Here is a 17,524-nt window from a genome sequence, read left to right as displayed (position 1 = left end):
GACCAATCTTAGCATTTGTTCACTCTAGTCTGTGTTTTCTGTCCAGTGCCTGAACCAGTGTCATGTGTGTAGCCTGTATTTTATCTTTCATTGAAAACCTCTGTCTACTCTCCTAGTGCCCTCAATATGGTGAACTGTACCGGTAAAACACACTCGCAGACGTACACTAACCATAACATGACTACAGTATCACATTACTTACACAGGTTGGTATTACATTACTACTAGCCTGTGTGTCTCATACAAGTTTCCTTTATTTACATTATGCTTGGTATGAGCTGACAATATACTTTGTTTGGGGCTTAGATCATTGTAATCATGAAAAATATCCACTGTATGGAAATAGCTGAATTTCAGTTCACCACTGCCACTGAAGCATCTGATCAATAGAGGTATGACACTCCAATACCACACACCAGATGCCTTCACTGTACAGAAAAGGCTGTTCTTTCATAAGGATAAGGAAAGGAGATCCATAGGTTCATAAGATCCATAGGTTCCTGAGCATGATCTATAGGGGCAACCTACAATCCATCTCGACAGTAGACACTGGTTACTCTGTCTCTGGACATGCTTTGCCCTTTGAAGACCTGATCAAACAAATGTACATTTTGTGCAAGGCTGCCACAGAGTGGTCAGATGGGGTATTTGTTGAGCAGGTTGTCCCGATTTTATTTTGACCCATCTCTGCTCTGAACAGTAGTGTCAAAAGTAGAATGTGACATAACGCACATTTACACCTGGAAAAAACATATTGGCAGACAACACATTCTAGAAGCACTAAATGTGTTTCCAGTTGTTTTAGAATAGCCGTCAGCGGTGGGTGGTTGTCGCAACATTTCTCACTCCACGTCTCCCACGCACTAATGCTTCCTGCGAGACGAGCATCAGAACCATGACAATAGAGAGTCGCTTATTTCTTAGCAAACTTGCCTTTTAAATTGTAACTTGCGAAATTACATTATAGGCCTACACAATATGATTTTGGGTCAATAGCGAACTTATTTTAACTTGCAGCATCGTTTAATATATATGATTTTTGTCAAGACAGGAAGACAAATGTAACTAGCTGAAAGTAAAATTGGTTGGCGCGACGACACTTCAAACCACAGTAGCAGTCGGCGGTGACAAAAAACAATGCGCATATGGAACGCAAACAAAAAAAGGAAGTGATCTCAGCATGGTTTTAATTTCCTGTTCTTAAATATTTGCATTGTGTTTTTATCGACAAAAACGTATACGGCAATATATAGTTTTCACTTAAATGACGTAGTTACATATTTGCTTCTCGGCTTGCTGAAAATAGCAAGCTCATTTTCTGTCATGTTTTGGGACTTTTATCGACACTTCTGGACGGCTCATATTTTAAGCGAGCTATACTAGCAAGGTAAGCTACCGACGTACCGTAACTAACGCTAGCGTAGTTCGCTAGTTACAATACTGTAAACCAGCTAGCTTGGTGACAAAGGGTATGACAAATGCTAGCTAGCTAATTGCAATATGGGTAAATGCATTGTTACATCCAATCTCAGCGTTAGGCTAGCTAACAAGTGGTGGTTTTCGTGCAGCTAGCTAAATCAGCATTGGTTAACTACTAACGTTAGCGAAATGGCCATGTTGTAGCCAACAGCTAGCTGTCTGAATTAAGCTAGTTAATCTAGTAACTAAAAAAAGCTATGTCAACTATCACATTAACACCATATTTTAGTGATTTGTTATACGGTATATTGTTTTGGTGGACAAACTAAAACACCACTAACATATTGCAAGTGACATCTCACTCTTTGCTCTGTGGGTCCTAGCTGTGTCGTTACATAGTCTGATAAACCCTATTTATATATATATATATATATATATGAATCTTGGCGGCCGCACTGAGTTTTGACCCCTTTTACACGGTCAGATTGTGAGTAGGGGGTGTGTCCCAGCTGGGCTGGATGAGTCAAGGCAGATTTACTTTTCTAAGCCTCTTAGATGCACAAGCATTAGGCAGGGTTGTGTACAGAACACTGCCTATCAGGCCTTCTTGCCCCATAAACCTATTTTTCCTATGCAGAGAGCAAGCAGTCAGTACCACATCAAAAATTCGGTTTATATTTTTTTTATTTAACTAGGCAAGTCAGTTAAGAACAAATTCTTATTTTCAATGACAGCCTAAGAACTGTGGGTTAACAGTGGGTTAACTGCCTTGTTCAGGGACAGAACGACATTTTTACCTTGTCAGCTCGGGGATTTGATCTTGCAACCTTTCGGTTACTAGTCCAACGCTCTAACCACTAGGCTATGCTGCCGCTGGTAGATACTGATTTCTAATCATCAATAACTTATGCAAAGAATGCCATTATGATAATGATACAGTGCATTCGGAAAGTATTCAGACCCCATGACTTACTCCACATTGTTACGTTAGGCTTATTCTAAAATTGATTCCCCTCAATCTACAAACACAATAGCCCATAATGACAAAGCGAACACAGGTTGACATTTTTGCAAATGTATTTAAAATAAACTGAAATCACATTTACATAAGTATTCAGAACCTTTACTCAGTACTTTATTCAAGCACCTTTGGCAGTGATTACAGCCTTGAGTATGATGCTACAAGCTTGGCACACCTGTATTTGGGGAGTTTCCCCCCCCCCCATTCTTCTCTCCAGCTCCTCGAGCTCTGTCAAGTTGGATGGGGAGCGTCGGTGCACAGCTATATTCAGGTCTCTCGATGTTCTATCCACCCTCTAGCTGGGCCACTGAAGGACATTGAGACTTGTCCTGAAGCCACTCCTGCATTGTGTTGGCTGTATGCTTAGGGTTGTCATCTTGTTGGAAGGTGAACCTCGACCCAGTCTGAGGTCTTGAGCAGGTTTTCATCAGTACTCCGTTAATCTTTCCCTTGATCCTGACTAGTCTCCCAGTCACTGCCGCTGAAAAACATCCCAATAACATGTTGCTGCCACCATGCTTCACCGTAGGGATGGTGCCATGTTTCCTCCAGATGTGACGCTTGGCATTCAGGCCAAATAGTTCAATCCTGGTTTCATCAGACCAGAGAACCATGTTTCTCATGCTCTGAGAGTCCTTTAAGTGCCTTTTGGCAAACTCCAAGCTGGCTGTCGTGCCTTTTACTGAGGAGTGGCTTCCATCTGGCCACTCTAGTGTAATTGGTGGAGTGTAGCAGAGGTGGTTGTCCTTCTGGAAGATTCTCCTATCGCCACAGAGTAACTCTGTCAGAGTGACCATCGGGTTCTTGGTCCCCTCCCTTCTTCCCCGATTGCTCAGTTTGGTTGGGTGGACAGCTCTAGGAAGAGTCTTGGTGGTTCCAAAATTCATCCATTTAAGAACGATCGAGGCATTGTGTTCCTGGGGGACCTTCAATGCTGCAGACATTTTTTGGGTACCCTTCCCCAGATCTGTCTCGACACAATCCTGTCTCAGAGCTCTATGGACAATTCCTTCGACCTCATGGCTTGGTTTTTTCTTTGACATGCACTGTCAACTGTGGGACCTTATATAGACAGGTGTGTGTGCCTTTCAAAATCATGTCCAATCAATAGAATTTACCATAGGTGGACTCCAATCAGGTTGTAGAAACATGTTAAGGATGATCAATGGAAACAGGATGCACCTGAGCTCAATTTCAAGTCTCATAGCAAAGGGTCTGAATAGTTATGTAAACAAGGTATTTTTGTTATTTTTTTTTTAATACATTTGCAAACATTTCTAAAAACCTTTTTTCACTTTGTCGTTAGGGGGTATTGTTTGTAGATTGATGGAAAAATGTATATATTTAATCAATTTTAGAATAAGGCTGTAATGTACCAAAATGTGTGTAAAGGGAAGGGGTCTGAATGCACTGTATATTCTGAATTGGGGGAGGATGGACAAAAATCCACGTTTTTTTTTGCGGGGGGAATGTTTTGTTTTTTATAATTTATTTTCTACTGGCTTTCAATTTTCAGTAGCTCTTACACAAAGTGACTGAAAATGATATTTTCTGAATTGGGGGAGGATGGACAAATATCCACAGGTTTTTTTATTTGATTAATTTTCTTTTAGAATTTTTTTGAAAGCACCCAATCTTCAGTAACTCTTAGACAAAGCGTGCCATGACTATTGAAGTTCTCAATCGGGGAGGATGGACAAATATCCACAGGTTTTTTTTTGTTTATTTGTAGGATTTTGGTGCTTTCAATCTTCAATAGCTTTTACACAAAGCGTGCCATGACTACAGAATGAGCCCCAAAACATGCTTTATTTATTGATTTTTGATTATATAACTGACATTTTTACAATACATTTGTCATGCCTACTAAATGGAATTCAAGCAATTTAACCGACGTCGGTCAATTAGTTGTTTAATAATCGAGGGATAAAAAAAAATCTTCTGTGTAATTGCTCAGCTCTAACAGCAGCTCATCTCTGTAATGCACCACCCCTATTACACTCTCCTTTCATGCAAAATTTCAGCAGGTGTAGTTCACTCCACCCAAAAATTATCAATAACAATAAACCTTAAAGGGATGGTCTAGGCTACTTTCATGTTAAGGTAAGAAATGATCTTACCCAAGGTTGTCCTCATAGGCCAGTTGTGACACCTCCCATTGTCAGCTTGGAGAGATGCGTGTGCAGGTTGTTTTACGGACGTGACGTCACGCATTGATACTGACCCAAATATATTTGATTTCAGTATGGAGTGTGTTTCAGATATCCATTTAGAATGAATTAGATTTTTTAAAATTGTATTATTTAAATTATATAAACTATTGAAGATTAAAAGCCACAAAAAAAAAAAAAGGAATGTGTATTTTTGTCCATCCTCCCCTGATTCAAAATATATCATTTTCATATTCATGGCATGCTTTGTATAAGAGCTATTGAAGATTGAATGCCAGAAAATACAAAAATCTAAGGCATGCAGACAGGCAGTAGCCTTATTTAAATTGAGATTTTAAAATGGTGTCAGGCCCAATCTCAGTATAATATTCTTTAGGGGAAGGAGCACATATGTAGGGCTTAATAGCTTTGATGTTTAGGTTGTTTATGATTCATTTAGTGTAATTGTCTTGTTTAGCATTCATAATCAACCAACTGAAATCCGTTTTTAGCTTTACTAGCCTATTCACCTTTTTGTAATTTTAAAAACGAATGCTGTTCCTCAGTTTGAAAACAACCCACATCCTGTTTATGGCCCTATCCTTGTGGTATTTAAATGTCTGAAGGGACAGAATAGGTGTGGGCTCCACCTAGCCATTTAATGGGCCTGGACTGGAGTAGAATCCTCCTTATTTCCTCCATACGCCAGGCTCATACAGTAGAGCTCTCCTCTGAGCTCCTCTGTGTGTGTTCTCTCACTGCCGAGTTATACAGCACGAAGCTCCCTGCTCCTTTGTTGTTGTCCATGAAGTGGTGCGTGATGGGGTTATTCAGAGTTGTATGAAAGGCTGCTTTCCCGCTGCACCCCCTCTAGTTCCCCTTTAGAGAAGTCCAAACAACACCAATGTCCCCTGCAGCTTTACAATTCAGAAATATAATGTTTCTGTCTCTCTCAAAGCCTTATGAATGAATGTACAGCATTTCTAGAGAACAGGTGAAAAGGTGTTTAAAACATGTTTTCTTCATGACTGATTAAATTCAAAAACACTGTTTTTAGGACATTCAAGATGATATGCCTGACCAAGGAGCTGGGCTGTGCAGAATCACTGATTATCAAATCACCTTGAATTCCAAACAGTAACTCATTATTAGGTGATCAAGATTAGCAAATGCTGCAGCTGACATTAACATCTGATAGCCTTGGAGCCAGACTTTTTGTTGTTGCTTTTGCGTTGTTGAGTGCAGAAAAGGGCAGACACTCTAGGCTTGTTGACTGAGGCTGTAGATTCTGAATGGGGGACTTCACAAGGCTATGAGTAGGAGCAGTTCACCAGTTTGATGCAGGTGATTCAAGCGTTATGGACATAACAATTGCATGCAAAATCACAACTTTAATGTCTCACAGAATGAACAAACAAAATATAGGCAAAATGAAACTGACATTAACGTATGTGTGTCTATGGTATCCTGTGGGGGGAGTGTGTACCCCAAAATGCAGACTTTTTTTCAATGGTGGCATGTTGAAGAAATAAAGAAAATAAGAAGCGTTATGGATGTTTCATGACATTAACAAGCTTTTTGTGGAGATTGAACATATAAGCAAAAGTCTGAGGTGTACAGTGCATTCGGAAAATATTCAGACCCCTTGACTTGTTTCACATTTTGTTGCGTTACAGTCTTATTCTAAAATTGATTAAATTGTGTTTTCCCCTCATCAATCTACACACAATACCCCATAATAACAAAGCAAACACTGGTTTTCAGAAATGTTGTAAATATTACATTTACGTAAGCATTCAGACCCTTTACTAAGTACCTTGTGAAGCACCTTTGGCAGCGATTACGGCCTTGATTCTTCTTGGGTATGACGCTGCAAGCTTTTTAAAAACAAAATTAAAATCCATTTTAGAATAAGGCTGTAACGTAACAAAATGTGGAAAAAGTCAAGGGGTCTGAATTTTTTCGAATGCACTGTAAGTCTCTTATCAAAACATAGCTATCTATTTAGAAGGAAATGCTTGGCTAAGCACAAAAACATATCTTTTGATATTGTAATTTCCATTTTTACTTTAGAGAGGTACAACGGCTGTTATGGATGTTAGTCTGAAATAGACATTCAAATCTTAAAGATTTCTTGATCAAAATCTGTCAACACATTTGTTAGCATTTGGAATGTTTTAAAAATGTCAGCAAAAGGCATAGTGTTTTAGGATTGCGTAATTACCTGAATAGGGGTTGCAGGTAGCCTGGTGGTTAGAGCGTTGGACTCGTAACCGAAAGGTTGCAAGATCAAATCCCTGAGCTGACAAGGTAAAACTCTGTCGTTCTGCCCCTGAACAAGGCAGTTAACCCACTGTTCCTAGGCCGTCATTGAAAATAAGAATTTGTTCTTAAACTGACTTGCCTAGTTAAATAAAGGTTAAATAACAAAATTCTATACAAGGCCAGGTACCACACCCTAAAATGTATTTTTCTCTCTCGCTCTTCATAAATATCAGCCCCTACCAGTTGAATGTAGTCACAAAAATATCATATTTTGGGGTAATTACAATTTTTCTGAAATATTGTAACAAAATATGCAAATGAGACCATATGCATGTGCCTATACTGCCAATCTACTGTTCTGGACACTAGATGAAGTAAGTATATTTTGGAGGGCTTTCATTTGAAAGTATTCACATATATTATCTAAACAGTACTGCCATGTATGAGAAATGCATTTCAGCATATATTTTCCAAGATATTCTTAGCTTGAACCCAATTTTCAAGATATCAACAATTGCTTCAGTAAAAGTCTGAGGGATATATCTCGGAACAAGCACACAAAATCTGGTGAATGCACAAGTCTGTGAAGCTACGATTTGATAAATCAATATACATCACATTCACAACTTATCAATGTTACTGATATCATCATGCTGAAAAAGGGTATTGACAATGAAAAGAAAGGACCCATTTGTTGACCATATAAAATCCATATAAAATCTTAATGAAAGTTAGCTTTACAGACAAAGTTTAAATAATCCAATGTAAGGTCTTCCCTGTGGCTCAGTTGGTAGGGCATGGTGTTTGCAACGCCAGCATGGTGTGTGCAACGCCAGGGTTGTGGGTTCGATTCCCACGGGGGCCAGTACAACAAAAAAAAAATGTATGAAATGTATGTATTCACTACTGTAAGTCGCTCTGGATAAGAGCGTCTGCTTAATGTAAAAAATGTGTATGTTTTTTGTTGTTGTAAAAAACATTATGGATTATACATTGCCTGTCCCAGTCACTCCCCCTATATTTACAAGACTGTAGAACATGCAAACAAAACTCAAGACACTCAATTTGCTCTGTATTGCTTCATTAACATCTCATCTTCCTCATTAACATTGGGGGACAGATGTGAGTGGAAAAACAAGCTCTGTGAGCCCTTTCTAATAGCAATGAAATATCAATGACTAAAAGCCTTTATTTGAGAGTTGGCCTCCTACACTGTAATATATTTAAAAAAATCATGCAATTCCTGCTTTAACTGGTCGAATAAAACCTGAACTCCAACATATAGATATGAATAATAATTTGGAATGTGGTTTCATTTGGAAATGTAACTTTATTTTTACATGCTCAGGTTGACTTTTCCATGGAATCACCAATAACTGTCTTTTGGTGACACTGCATGTCTGGTCTGTCATCTTCATCCCCTTTCTCTCTCTCTGTAGCAGGGAGCATGGACAGCTCCGTGACCCTGTGGCAGTTCCTTCTCCAGCTCCTATTGGACCCCACCAATGATCAGCTGATCTGCTGGACCAATGAGGAGGGCGAGTTCAAGCTGCTGCAGGCGGAGGAGGTGGCCAAGCTGTGGGGCACCCGGAAGAACAAACCCAGCATGAACTACGACAAGCTCAGCAGAGCCCTAAGATACTACTACGACAAGGTACACACACACGCATGCATAGGCCCCTATAAGATCTCAATTTTTTTGGCCTAATTCCATTTGTTGTTTTTTTACAAATTCTGTTTTCTCCTTTTTTGTTTTTCAAGGTTTCTGGTTTGTCCAAAATGTTTTCAGGTTTTTGCTCTCAAGATCAGTTTTTAGTAGAAAAAATGTAACGTGATGTTCTAAGTCCACAACAATGCTTAAACCACATCAGCAGACCACTTTTGAGGTCTGGGAAAAATCAAAGATGCAAGTGCACAAAGTGTCCTTGGCTCACTTGGTAGAGCATGGTGCTTGCAACGCCAGGGTTGTGAGTTTGATTCCCATGGGGGACCAGTATGAAAATGTATGAACTCACTACAGTAAATTGCTCTGGATAAGAGTGTCTGCTAAATGACAAAAATGTAAGACCCTTGTTTGGTTAGCGCTGTTTTATGTAGTGCACATGTGATTGCAGAGTTTGCTAAACAAATACCCTCTGGAATGATGAAAATAATCATGATATCATTCTGCCAGGTAGGCATAGGCTACTTTGTAGTTAACATTTAGTTGCAAAGGTTTTTTGGAAAGCCTTCCCATCTACCAGAATACACAAACGAGCACACACGACGTGGATTCACACGTTGCCTCTTCAGAAAGTTGAAGGAAAATAAGTCACTGATGCATTTTGTTCATGTCCTATGATAATCTTGTTCATGTCCTATGATAATCTTGGGCAAGTCAATACATTTTCAAATAAGTTCATTTTTTTACATTGTTGAATCCTGTTTTAATGTCTGGATTCCATGATCTCGTCCGCGTTCTCCGCATCAGATTTTAGAGGGCCACACACACACACACAGAGACATACACGCAGCATGAATTACAACAAACTCAGCAGAATACTGAGATACTATGACAAGGTACACACACTCGAACTTACACTCCCACACAATGCATTAACTTTGACAAGGGGCCCCTTGATGAGACCTGTTGAAAATGAGTGCAGGGTTTAGTTTAATGCTGGGCTGGGTAGAGCTATGGGCAGGGAAGTTTCTGTTTTGCCATCCTGTGATGTCACCCAGAGTACTGCTGGGTTCATGTGTCGCTGTGTGTCTCGTCCACTCTGCCTGTGGTTTGGCCTAAAGACAGCCTGCCTCTGTCAGTGGGTGGGGTGGTGAGCTGTATTTAGCTTGGTACAGACAGGAAGAATGGAACAGTCCCACACAGCGGTTACTCTGTGGGTTGTTTTTGGGGGAGGAAAGAGAGAGTAGAGTGTCTGTCTTGTGTACATCTTTTTCCACATAGCGTAACATTTCTCGCTCTCCCCTACTCTCTCTTCTAGAACATCATTAAGAAGGTGAACGGGCAGAAGTTTGTGTACCGTTTCGTCTCCTACCCAGACATCCTGAAAGGGGATGCCTCTGCTCGGCCGGAAGGGGAGGGGTGTGCAGGTGGTATCCTGCCCCTGTCCGAGAGGGGGGACAACAACTCCCGAGATGGTGAAGGTGGGGACAGGGCTGGAGGTATGACAGCGACACAGGGGTCCAGTACTAAGCCGTCCAACCGTAATGACTACATCCACTCTGGCCTGTACACCTCCTTCACCCTCACCTCGCTGCAAAATGGACGCCAGCTCTTCAAGTCCATTAAGATGGAGAACCCTGCAGACAAGATGGCCGACAGGAAGTCCAATACCCAGGCTCAAGACCCACTCTCTCAGCAGCCAATGCTGTCGCCGTCAGTTATCAAGTTCGGGACCACCCCTCCCAAGAGAAGCCCTCCGGTTACAATAGAAACACCTAATCCGCCATTGTGCCCTTCCATGGGCGATGTCGTGATGACACACTCTGTCCTCCTGCCTCAGGCTGTGTGTGCGTTTGAGCAAGCCAAGCCCATGGAATCCTCGAGTCTTCGAATCCTGAATAGTTTCAGCCTATCAGAGTTGCCCACTCGGGGCCCCTCCCCCAGCATGGTGCCTGACTCCACCCAGGAGCTGGTGATTGACAGCGACATCGAGTCCATCTCCTCCCAGCCCACAGAGACGCAGATACAGGTAGTAAGGAAAACACACACGTGCACACAACCTACTGCGACATGGAGACCATCTCCGTCCAGTCCACAGAGTCGCAGATTACTAAACATGAAGATGGATTTAGCATTCATGTTTTTGCTTTCTGTGATTCAACTGCTTCCCCCCCATCTTTCAGGTGCAGAGTTTTGGCCAAGTGTCAGGTGGTGAGGTGTGTGTAGAGAACAGGGACAAGGGAGGGAATAGGGAGATGAGTTTGTCTCCGTTGTGTGTGAGTGGCCATATCACAGGGGGCAAGGCCCGCAAGCCTCCTAAAGTCCTGGAGCTGTCCACTCCTACACTGGTGGTCACCACCTCTGACCTCTCACCTATGAACCTCTACAGCCCCTCCCTTCCCACCGCATCTCTCACACCTGCATTGCTACAGGTGAGACACACACACACACATTCATTTTTACGCAATCTTATACACTCCACACTCACTCAGAATTATTGTTTAAGATGTGTTCTTGATTAGGAGAAGACACATTTACAATTAGGGACAAGGCTAAGTGAAATGTAAACACATTTCATTGCTAGTTTTCCCCCAGCAGATGGCAGCAATTTTGTAGTTTTATTGAACACCCATTCTACCAGTCTGAACAGAGTTACCATGACAATAAGATGTTGACCGTTCGACCACGTGTTCCTGTTGTGATCGTAAGATTAGATCAGCAAGACTTGACAATGGTCTCATTATTCTCTCAGATTCTTCCTCTATGGTTTAACATCTATGTTAATGTGGTCATGAGACAGCGCTGTTTGAGCCAGCCCCAGGCCAGCTTCTCTGGGTTGACTTTTCCTTGGGCTGCTGGGAAACCATCAAAGCCATTATGGATACAGAAGAGCACATCTTTTCTCTTCTGGTCTTTATCAAGTCTGCACAACTACTTGTACTTAAAGCTGGAATTCTAGTTTTGAGAACAATTTTGTGGCATAATTTGAGATATTCCCAAATGAATACTTATGTGTCCAAATCTATTGCTGACTAGCGCCTTGTTTTTGTGTGTGTGTGTGTGTGTGTGTGTGTGTGTGTGTGTGTGTGTGTGTGTGTGTGTGTATTTACAGACACCCACTCTGTTGCTGACCCCCAGTCCCCTTCTGTCTAACATCCACTTCTGGAGCACGCTCAGCCCGGTGGCTCCCCTCAGCCCGGCCACCCGGCGCCAGCAGGGCGCACACACCCTGTTCCAGGTCAGAACACACCCCCACTCTCATCACTCTATCCTCACTCATCCCTCTCAGGGAACCCTCCAATCTCCACTGCACTTCAGTCTTTCTCTTTTCCCTCTTTCTGTCCTTGTCCTCTCTGTCAGTTCAATATGTATACTAGTGTGCTCCGAGCATGGAACGGTAATCAGAGTACGAGTCCAAATCAAAGTATATGAAACGGAGCACGGATGGTTGTTCGCAGATGCATACTTCGTTTGTACACATTTCTCAGTATTAATCGACTCAAGCTTCAATTGAAATATTCGTAGGATTGTTGGTGTAATATGACGAGCCAAGTAAAAAAACTACTCAACATTTCTTGAAAACAATGTCTGCTGGTTTTGAGCTGAAGTGAGAGAAAATTAACTCAGACTTTGGAATGAAAAGTTGCCCAATCACATCTCGTGTTGCCTTGATACGTTAAAAATAAATACATACTGTGTTAATTATGAAATGTTTAACTGCCTAGAATAGCCACTGTGGTGTGCATAGACCGCAGGCTAACTGGTAGCTAACGTTGGCCATCTACATTACCTTTTCATTACATTCGTTTTAGGTAGATTTTTACATGTAAAACTAGCTGGCTGGCTAGATTAATACTTTTTACATATAGGTGGCTGATAATTATGAAGTTACATGCTTGCATTTACTTTATGTAGTTGTTTTGTCTGTATTGGTCAAAGGTAATGCAGTAGCAGGGGAATGCTTCTCAAAATGTACATTTTTATGCATTCTCCACACTCTAGCGTCCTCGGAGAACGAACTCTGAGCATGAGTGTGGAGCACGGTAGTATGCATATTGAGAAACACCCTGTGTTTCTACTCCTTACTGTGTCGTCTGTTTCTGTCCTCTATTCTATGGACCCAAATTCTGTTCTTTATGACCCATTTGAAGCAGTTCTGTGTTCTCATGTGTTCTCTTATGTGTTCTCTTCCAGTTCCCCTCGGTGCTCACCCCTCATTTCCATATCCCCACACACAACCTGGATGGGACCAACACCCCTGGACCCCTCACCCCAGACCCTCATAAGACATAAGAGACCTTATCATTGGAACCTGTGGAGCCCCCAGACACTGAGGCCCTACTTCAGCTCCTTCCACACCTCCCAAACAGACACAAGACACGGTGGTTCACAACTCCCCTAAAGAGGGCTTAGCCAGACTTTTTAGGAATTGCCATAGTAACGGGTGCTGCAAAGTTCACGGATTGGATGCTGAGCAGTCACAAATGTGCATCTCTACCTGGAACAGGCAATTGTGTCTCCGTTCTTGAGACCAATGGTATTACAGAGATTTTTTTTTTATATGTGAACATTCATATTATTTCCTTCTTCTATTCTGTTTGATGCTGTGTTGTCAATTCCAACTCAGTTTTTAGATGTTTTCATTGATAATGTTCCTGCTATTTGTTGTATGTTTTAAACCGGTCAATCACGAGATACCAGTAACTCGTAGACCACCTATGAGTAGCTCGCAAAACAATTCTGAAAGTACATGCAATTTTCACGTGTTTCACTGCAAACTGTCATAAACAAATCTCACAAGTATCGGACACCGCAAGCCCCCAGCTACTATCAAACCAACGCAACATTGACATTATCCCACCCCTGGTTAGCCACTATTGACTTAAAAAGCCAAACCTAACACAATATCTGCCAATGAATTTCCAGCAATATTGCCCCTTTCTGTCTGTGTAATGCGGGCGTTTGTCTTACTCCGTGTGTAGCCACTAGTGATGGGTCGTTCGCGAACCCATCACTTCATTTGGCTCCCTGATTTGCATACTTTTACTATTGCTTTTGAGCTCCAGACATCGATTATCTGAAGATAAATTATAAAAACATTCTCTGAAGATGCTAATTCTTCAGTGCAGGAACAATATAGTGAGGAGAGAGCGTCATTAAGTCCATGTAATAATTTTGTCACAGTCTGACATAATAATAGGCAACGTTTTAGGATTTAAATTAGAGATTGACTTTTCTTTCATGGTTTTAGGTCAATTTCTAAGCATTACAGAGCAAAGAGCCGTTTGGGAGCCAAATTAACGGCTATTTCTGGTGAACGGCGCTAAATGATCTGGCTCACAGAAAAGACTCGGAATGACTAGTAGGCAGTTCATGTGATAACTGTCTTGTGGGTTGACAGATACTTTCCCCAAGACCTTCTCAATTAAATGCTAACTGCAAAATGGGCTTACCTGGCAGAAGTATATCATGAGTAAGTATGTCATTTGTATCGATTATTTATTATTTGCAAACTGCGTGAAATGAGCACCATCGCTAGACCGGTACATTAGACGGCACACTGGAAGCGCATTTAAATATAAAAAATGGGAATTTCACTCAAATCTAAATGTTCGTTCTTTTTAAGTATTGACATTGATTCAGAACATCCAGTTTGGTTGTTTCTCTGTGAACAATTGTAATTTTTGAGAGCGATAAACAAAAAAATCTAAAACCAGGAAAAATAAAACGGAGAAAACAGAATTTGGGAAAATATTAAACCAAATTTGGGTATTTTTATTTTATTTTTATAGGGCCCTCCTTAGTTTTTTAAAAACCATTATTTTACATGGAATATTGACAGAAAACAGTGCACTACTTTCTCTTGTACACTAAGGATCCGTAGAGGAGAGGAGAATAATGTATATATTTGAAAGCTAGAAAATAGTTTGTAGCTCGTGACATGTTTAATTTGTTAAAAGTTGGAGACCACCTCAGATGGGAAATGCTTCAACTGGCCTCTGCTTGCCAACACCAGCTCTACCCTTACCATAACCCTCATCTGAAACTTTACCCTCACATCAATCCCAAACCTCAATCCCCTCTTCTACATGCTATTATATATGAAGCAGTGTGAGGTCTGTCAGAAACATGCCCCTGCTCTCGGAAGTGTGTAACTGTTGCCATAACAGATGAAGTCCTTACTGTAACGCCCTCACTTAGGCCAGTAGGGAGGCCACATCAGAACAAAACCAAAACACCTCACACCCACCATTTATACCAGAGACAAATGGGCATATGTGACCTATGGGTTGATAATGCTTGAATTTGTGTGAAAAAGCCCCTATCCCTCTGTGGGTCCATTTATGAGAAGCCATAACCCTTACCTTTATCCCAACCTTAAACCTAGCCTTAACCATATTCCTAACATACAAAGGAAATCTAAACCAACCTGTGGCCTCAGGTAGTACAATGGACCATTATTATCACCTCCTTTGACAAATAGCCACTAACCTTGTGGAGATTGAGCAAATAATGATCCTCACCCTAAACTAACCCTAAGGCTATGCACTTCTGTTGATATAAAGCCATAAGAAAAACATTAAATGTGTGAAGCAAAATCACATCCTGACTCCGAATATAGAATTGAAGTGAGGAGTACTTTCGCTGGTGCTAGTGTTGGATGGCATATTGTCACTCTAACCTGCAGCATTGCTCCATAAGACTCAGCCATTCTAATGTGGTGCCTTAACCCCCAAGCCAAACATGAAGAGGAGGAACAACCATCCCTCCTCTCCACCCTATCCTATTCCCTCTGCCCTGGTCTCCAGTGCCTATACGCTCTCCCTGGGAGCAAACCTCAGCTTCTACAGAGCACTAACAGTATTTGGTTTATAACGTGAATTGATAAAGTAATAGACTACATAATGTAAGTATTATAGATTTCTACTGGTCCTTTACTCGTCTGTAAAGTCGGCTCTCCTATGTGTTTTTTTTCCCAGGTGTGGGTAAAATGACCCTTGTGTGTAAAACGACCCTTGCCATGACATGGCCAGTGAATAGCCTGGGGGGTGCCAGTCTGTTTCTGCGTTGCAAACATGTCACCTTGTCAAGGCTGTTTAGAAAGGGCAATGATGTGACACGGTTGAAGGCAGAAGCAGGCTGCTGTCAGAATACCCACACAGGGTGTTCACAAAGCCTGTCACAATAGCGTTTTTTACGTATTCTCATGACGTTGTAATGTGACATTTACATTTTGCTTTGTATGGTTCATGTTTTAGAACAGGTTTGCATAGGTATTGGGATTTGAATGACAGTCATCTTAAGTATGGCATATCGTCACCCACATTTGCAAGTCCTGTGAATGAGGAACATGAGCTTTTAATGTACCACAAATCATTTTTAGGGAGATTCTGCTCAACTCGATTTTGCACGAGCTAAAACATGTACAGTACACATGTATATGATTTATCAGTACACCATCAAACCTGTCTTAATCCCTCTCTTCTTTCCCTCTCTTTGTGTCTGTTATCTGCTTATGAGGTGTCAGATACAATCATATGACAGAGAAAATAGTGATGTGAACTTCAGCTGACATGTATTTTCAATGAATTCTGTCTACCCCTCCCCATCACCCTAACAATCTGAATTGTAATCTGTGGTTTTGTTACATGACCAGATGCGAGGCTCCATGCTGTTCTATAGTCTGTTTTTAATGGTGATGTCTTTGGTTTTTACACGGTTTTCTATACTCATTGGACTAATGGCATTGACTATTTGAGCATCGAAGCCTTAAGGAGTGAAACTTAAATCCATGTCTTTGTTAAGTATTTTGATATTGTTAATATTGTCTGTGTAGGTGTGTGTCTTAATGTTGGCATTTAGAACAATGGGGTGCCTGTAGTATGAGATTTTACAGCATCGCTTTTCTGTGTTTCAAATTAGACTTTTTCCCCAGTGTTCTTTCAAAAAGCTATATTGATCTAATTATAGCTGTAAATGAATATTGTGTACATTTCTATTTCCAAATCAACAGCAAAACTATGCACAAACTACTTTATAATGCAAATCTAAGGATTAAATCTTAAATATTTATATTCTAAGGAAGTGTGTCTAAGAGGCATGACTTTAAATAAAACAGAGTCCCTATGTTTAGTTTGGCCTTATAATAGATGTGTATTTCCTCTAAACTAAAGAGTTAGATTTATTAACATGATACAGTAGTCATAAACAGAATTCTATATACATACTATAGTTCTGATAAAGACAACCTCTGAATACGAAGCCATATTAAGGATTTTGATTCATGTTGCACAAAACATTACACCTAGTACATATTTCAGAAAAATTTGTATTTTACATTAAACCCTCTAGGGTCGATTGATGCACCTGTTCGTCAATCTAAGTTACATAACAAAAAAATCCCCATCAAAATCTGTCAAGCTAGAGAGAGGTTTTTTTGTTGTTGCATTGGACACGTCTCAATCCACCGCATCCGCCAGTGTGACACTTCTACATCTGAGGTGAAAGGTGGCAGAGCTAGACCGGTGTTTGTCAGATCATGAGACATCCCAAAAATCGGTCTTCACATAAACGTCTATCGTCTGAAGGGTTTGACCTACATTGTGGAAAGGGAAGATTCTCACGAACACGATGGTGTTCTCCGTTTTGCTCTAGGACCCCCACAAGTGTTACGTCTAAACGTAACCCATACCTGTAAAAAAAAAAAATGTATGAAGGTAGTTTTGTGCCTACCCCAAAAAGGGGTTAAATAAAGAAAAATATATATTTCCTGAGTTTTTAAAATATTTTCTAGATTTAAGATGGACACTTCAAAGCCTTGTTTCTTGTAATGTATTTTTTGACTGTCCCTTTTGCCATTTATGAATGTGTTATTCAATGTGTTTCTATGGGCTTTAGTAGTAATGGCCGAAATCAATATTTAATATATTTTTTTGATACCTAAAGTGGTCCTAAAATTAAAAATCTAATAGGAAAATGATCCATAGTATGACCATTTTAAAACAA

At 40.7% G+C, this 17,524-nt stretch overlaps 1 protein-coding gene across 2 annotated transcripts; it reads left to right on the top strand.

The window, feature by feature from the left end:
• The first annotated feature begins 881 nt into the window (after positions 1-881).
• Positions 882-17,292, top strand: LOC106583110 (ETS domain-containing protein Elk-4). 2 transcript variants are annotated; one of them, XM_014166937.3, is made up of 6 exons: positions 882-1,387; positions 8,295-8,509; positions 9,837-10,550; positions 10,702-10,950; positions 11,631-11,756; positions 12,713-17,292. In XM_014166937.3, exons 2-6 carry the CDS (start codon positions 8,303-8,305, stop codon positions 12,809-12,811), a joined length of 1,395 nt encoding a protein of 464 aa, XP_014022412.1. In that variant the 5' UTR covers positions 882-1,387; positions 8,295-8,302; the 3' UTR covers positions 12,812-17,292. The 2 variants fall into 2 exon arrangements, with proteins under 2 accessions (XP_014022412.1, XP_014022413.1); XM_014166938.3 differs by having other exon boundaries at positions 883-1,387; positions 9,837-10,547.
• Positions 17,293-17,524: the final 232 nt, after the last annotated feature.

The sequence above is a fragment of the Salmo salar genome, chromosome 22 (assembly GCF_965601325.2).
Source record: "Salmo salar chromosome 22, fSalSal1, whole genome shotgun sequence".
In the NCBI taxonomy this organism is placed as follows: domain Eukaryota; kingdom Metazoa; phylum Chordata; class Actinopteri; order Salmoniformes; family Salmonidae; genus Salmo; species Salmo salar.
The sequence above is the reverse complement of the archived record's forward strand: the minus strand, read 5'-3'. Positions and strand labels throughout refer to the sequence as shown.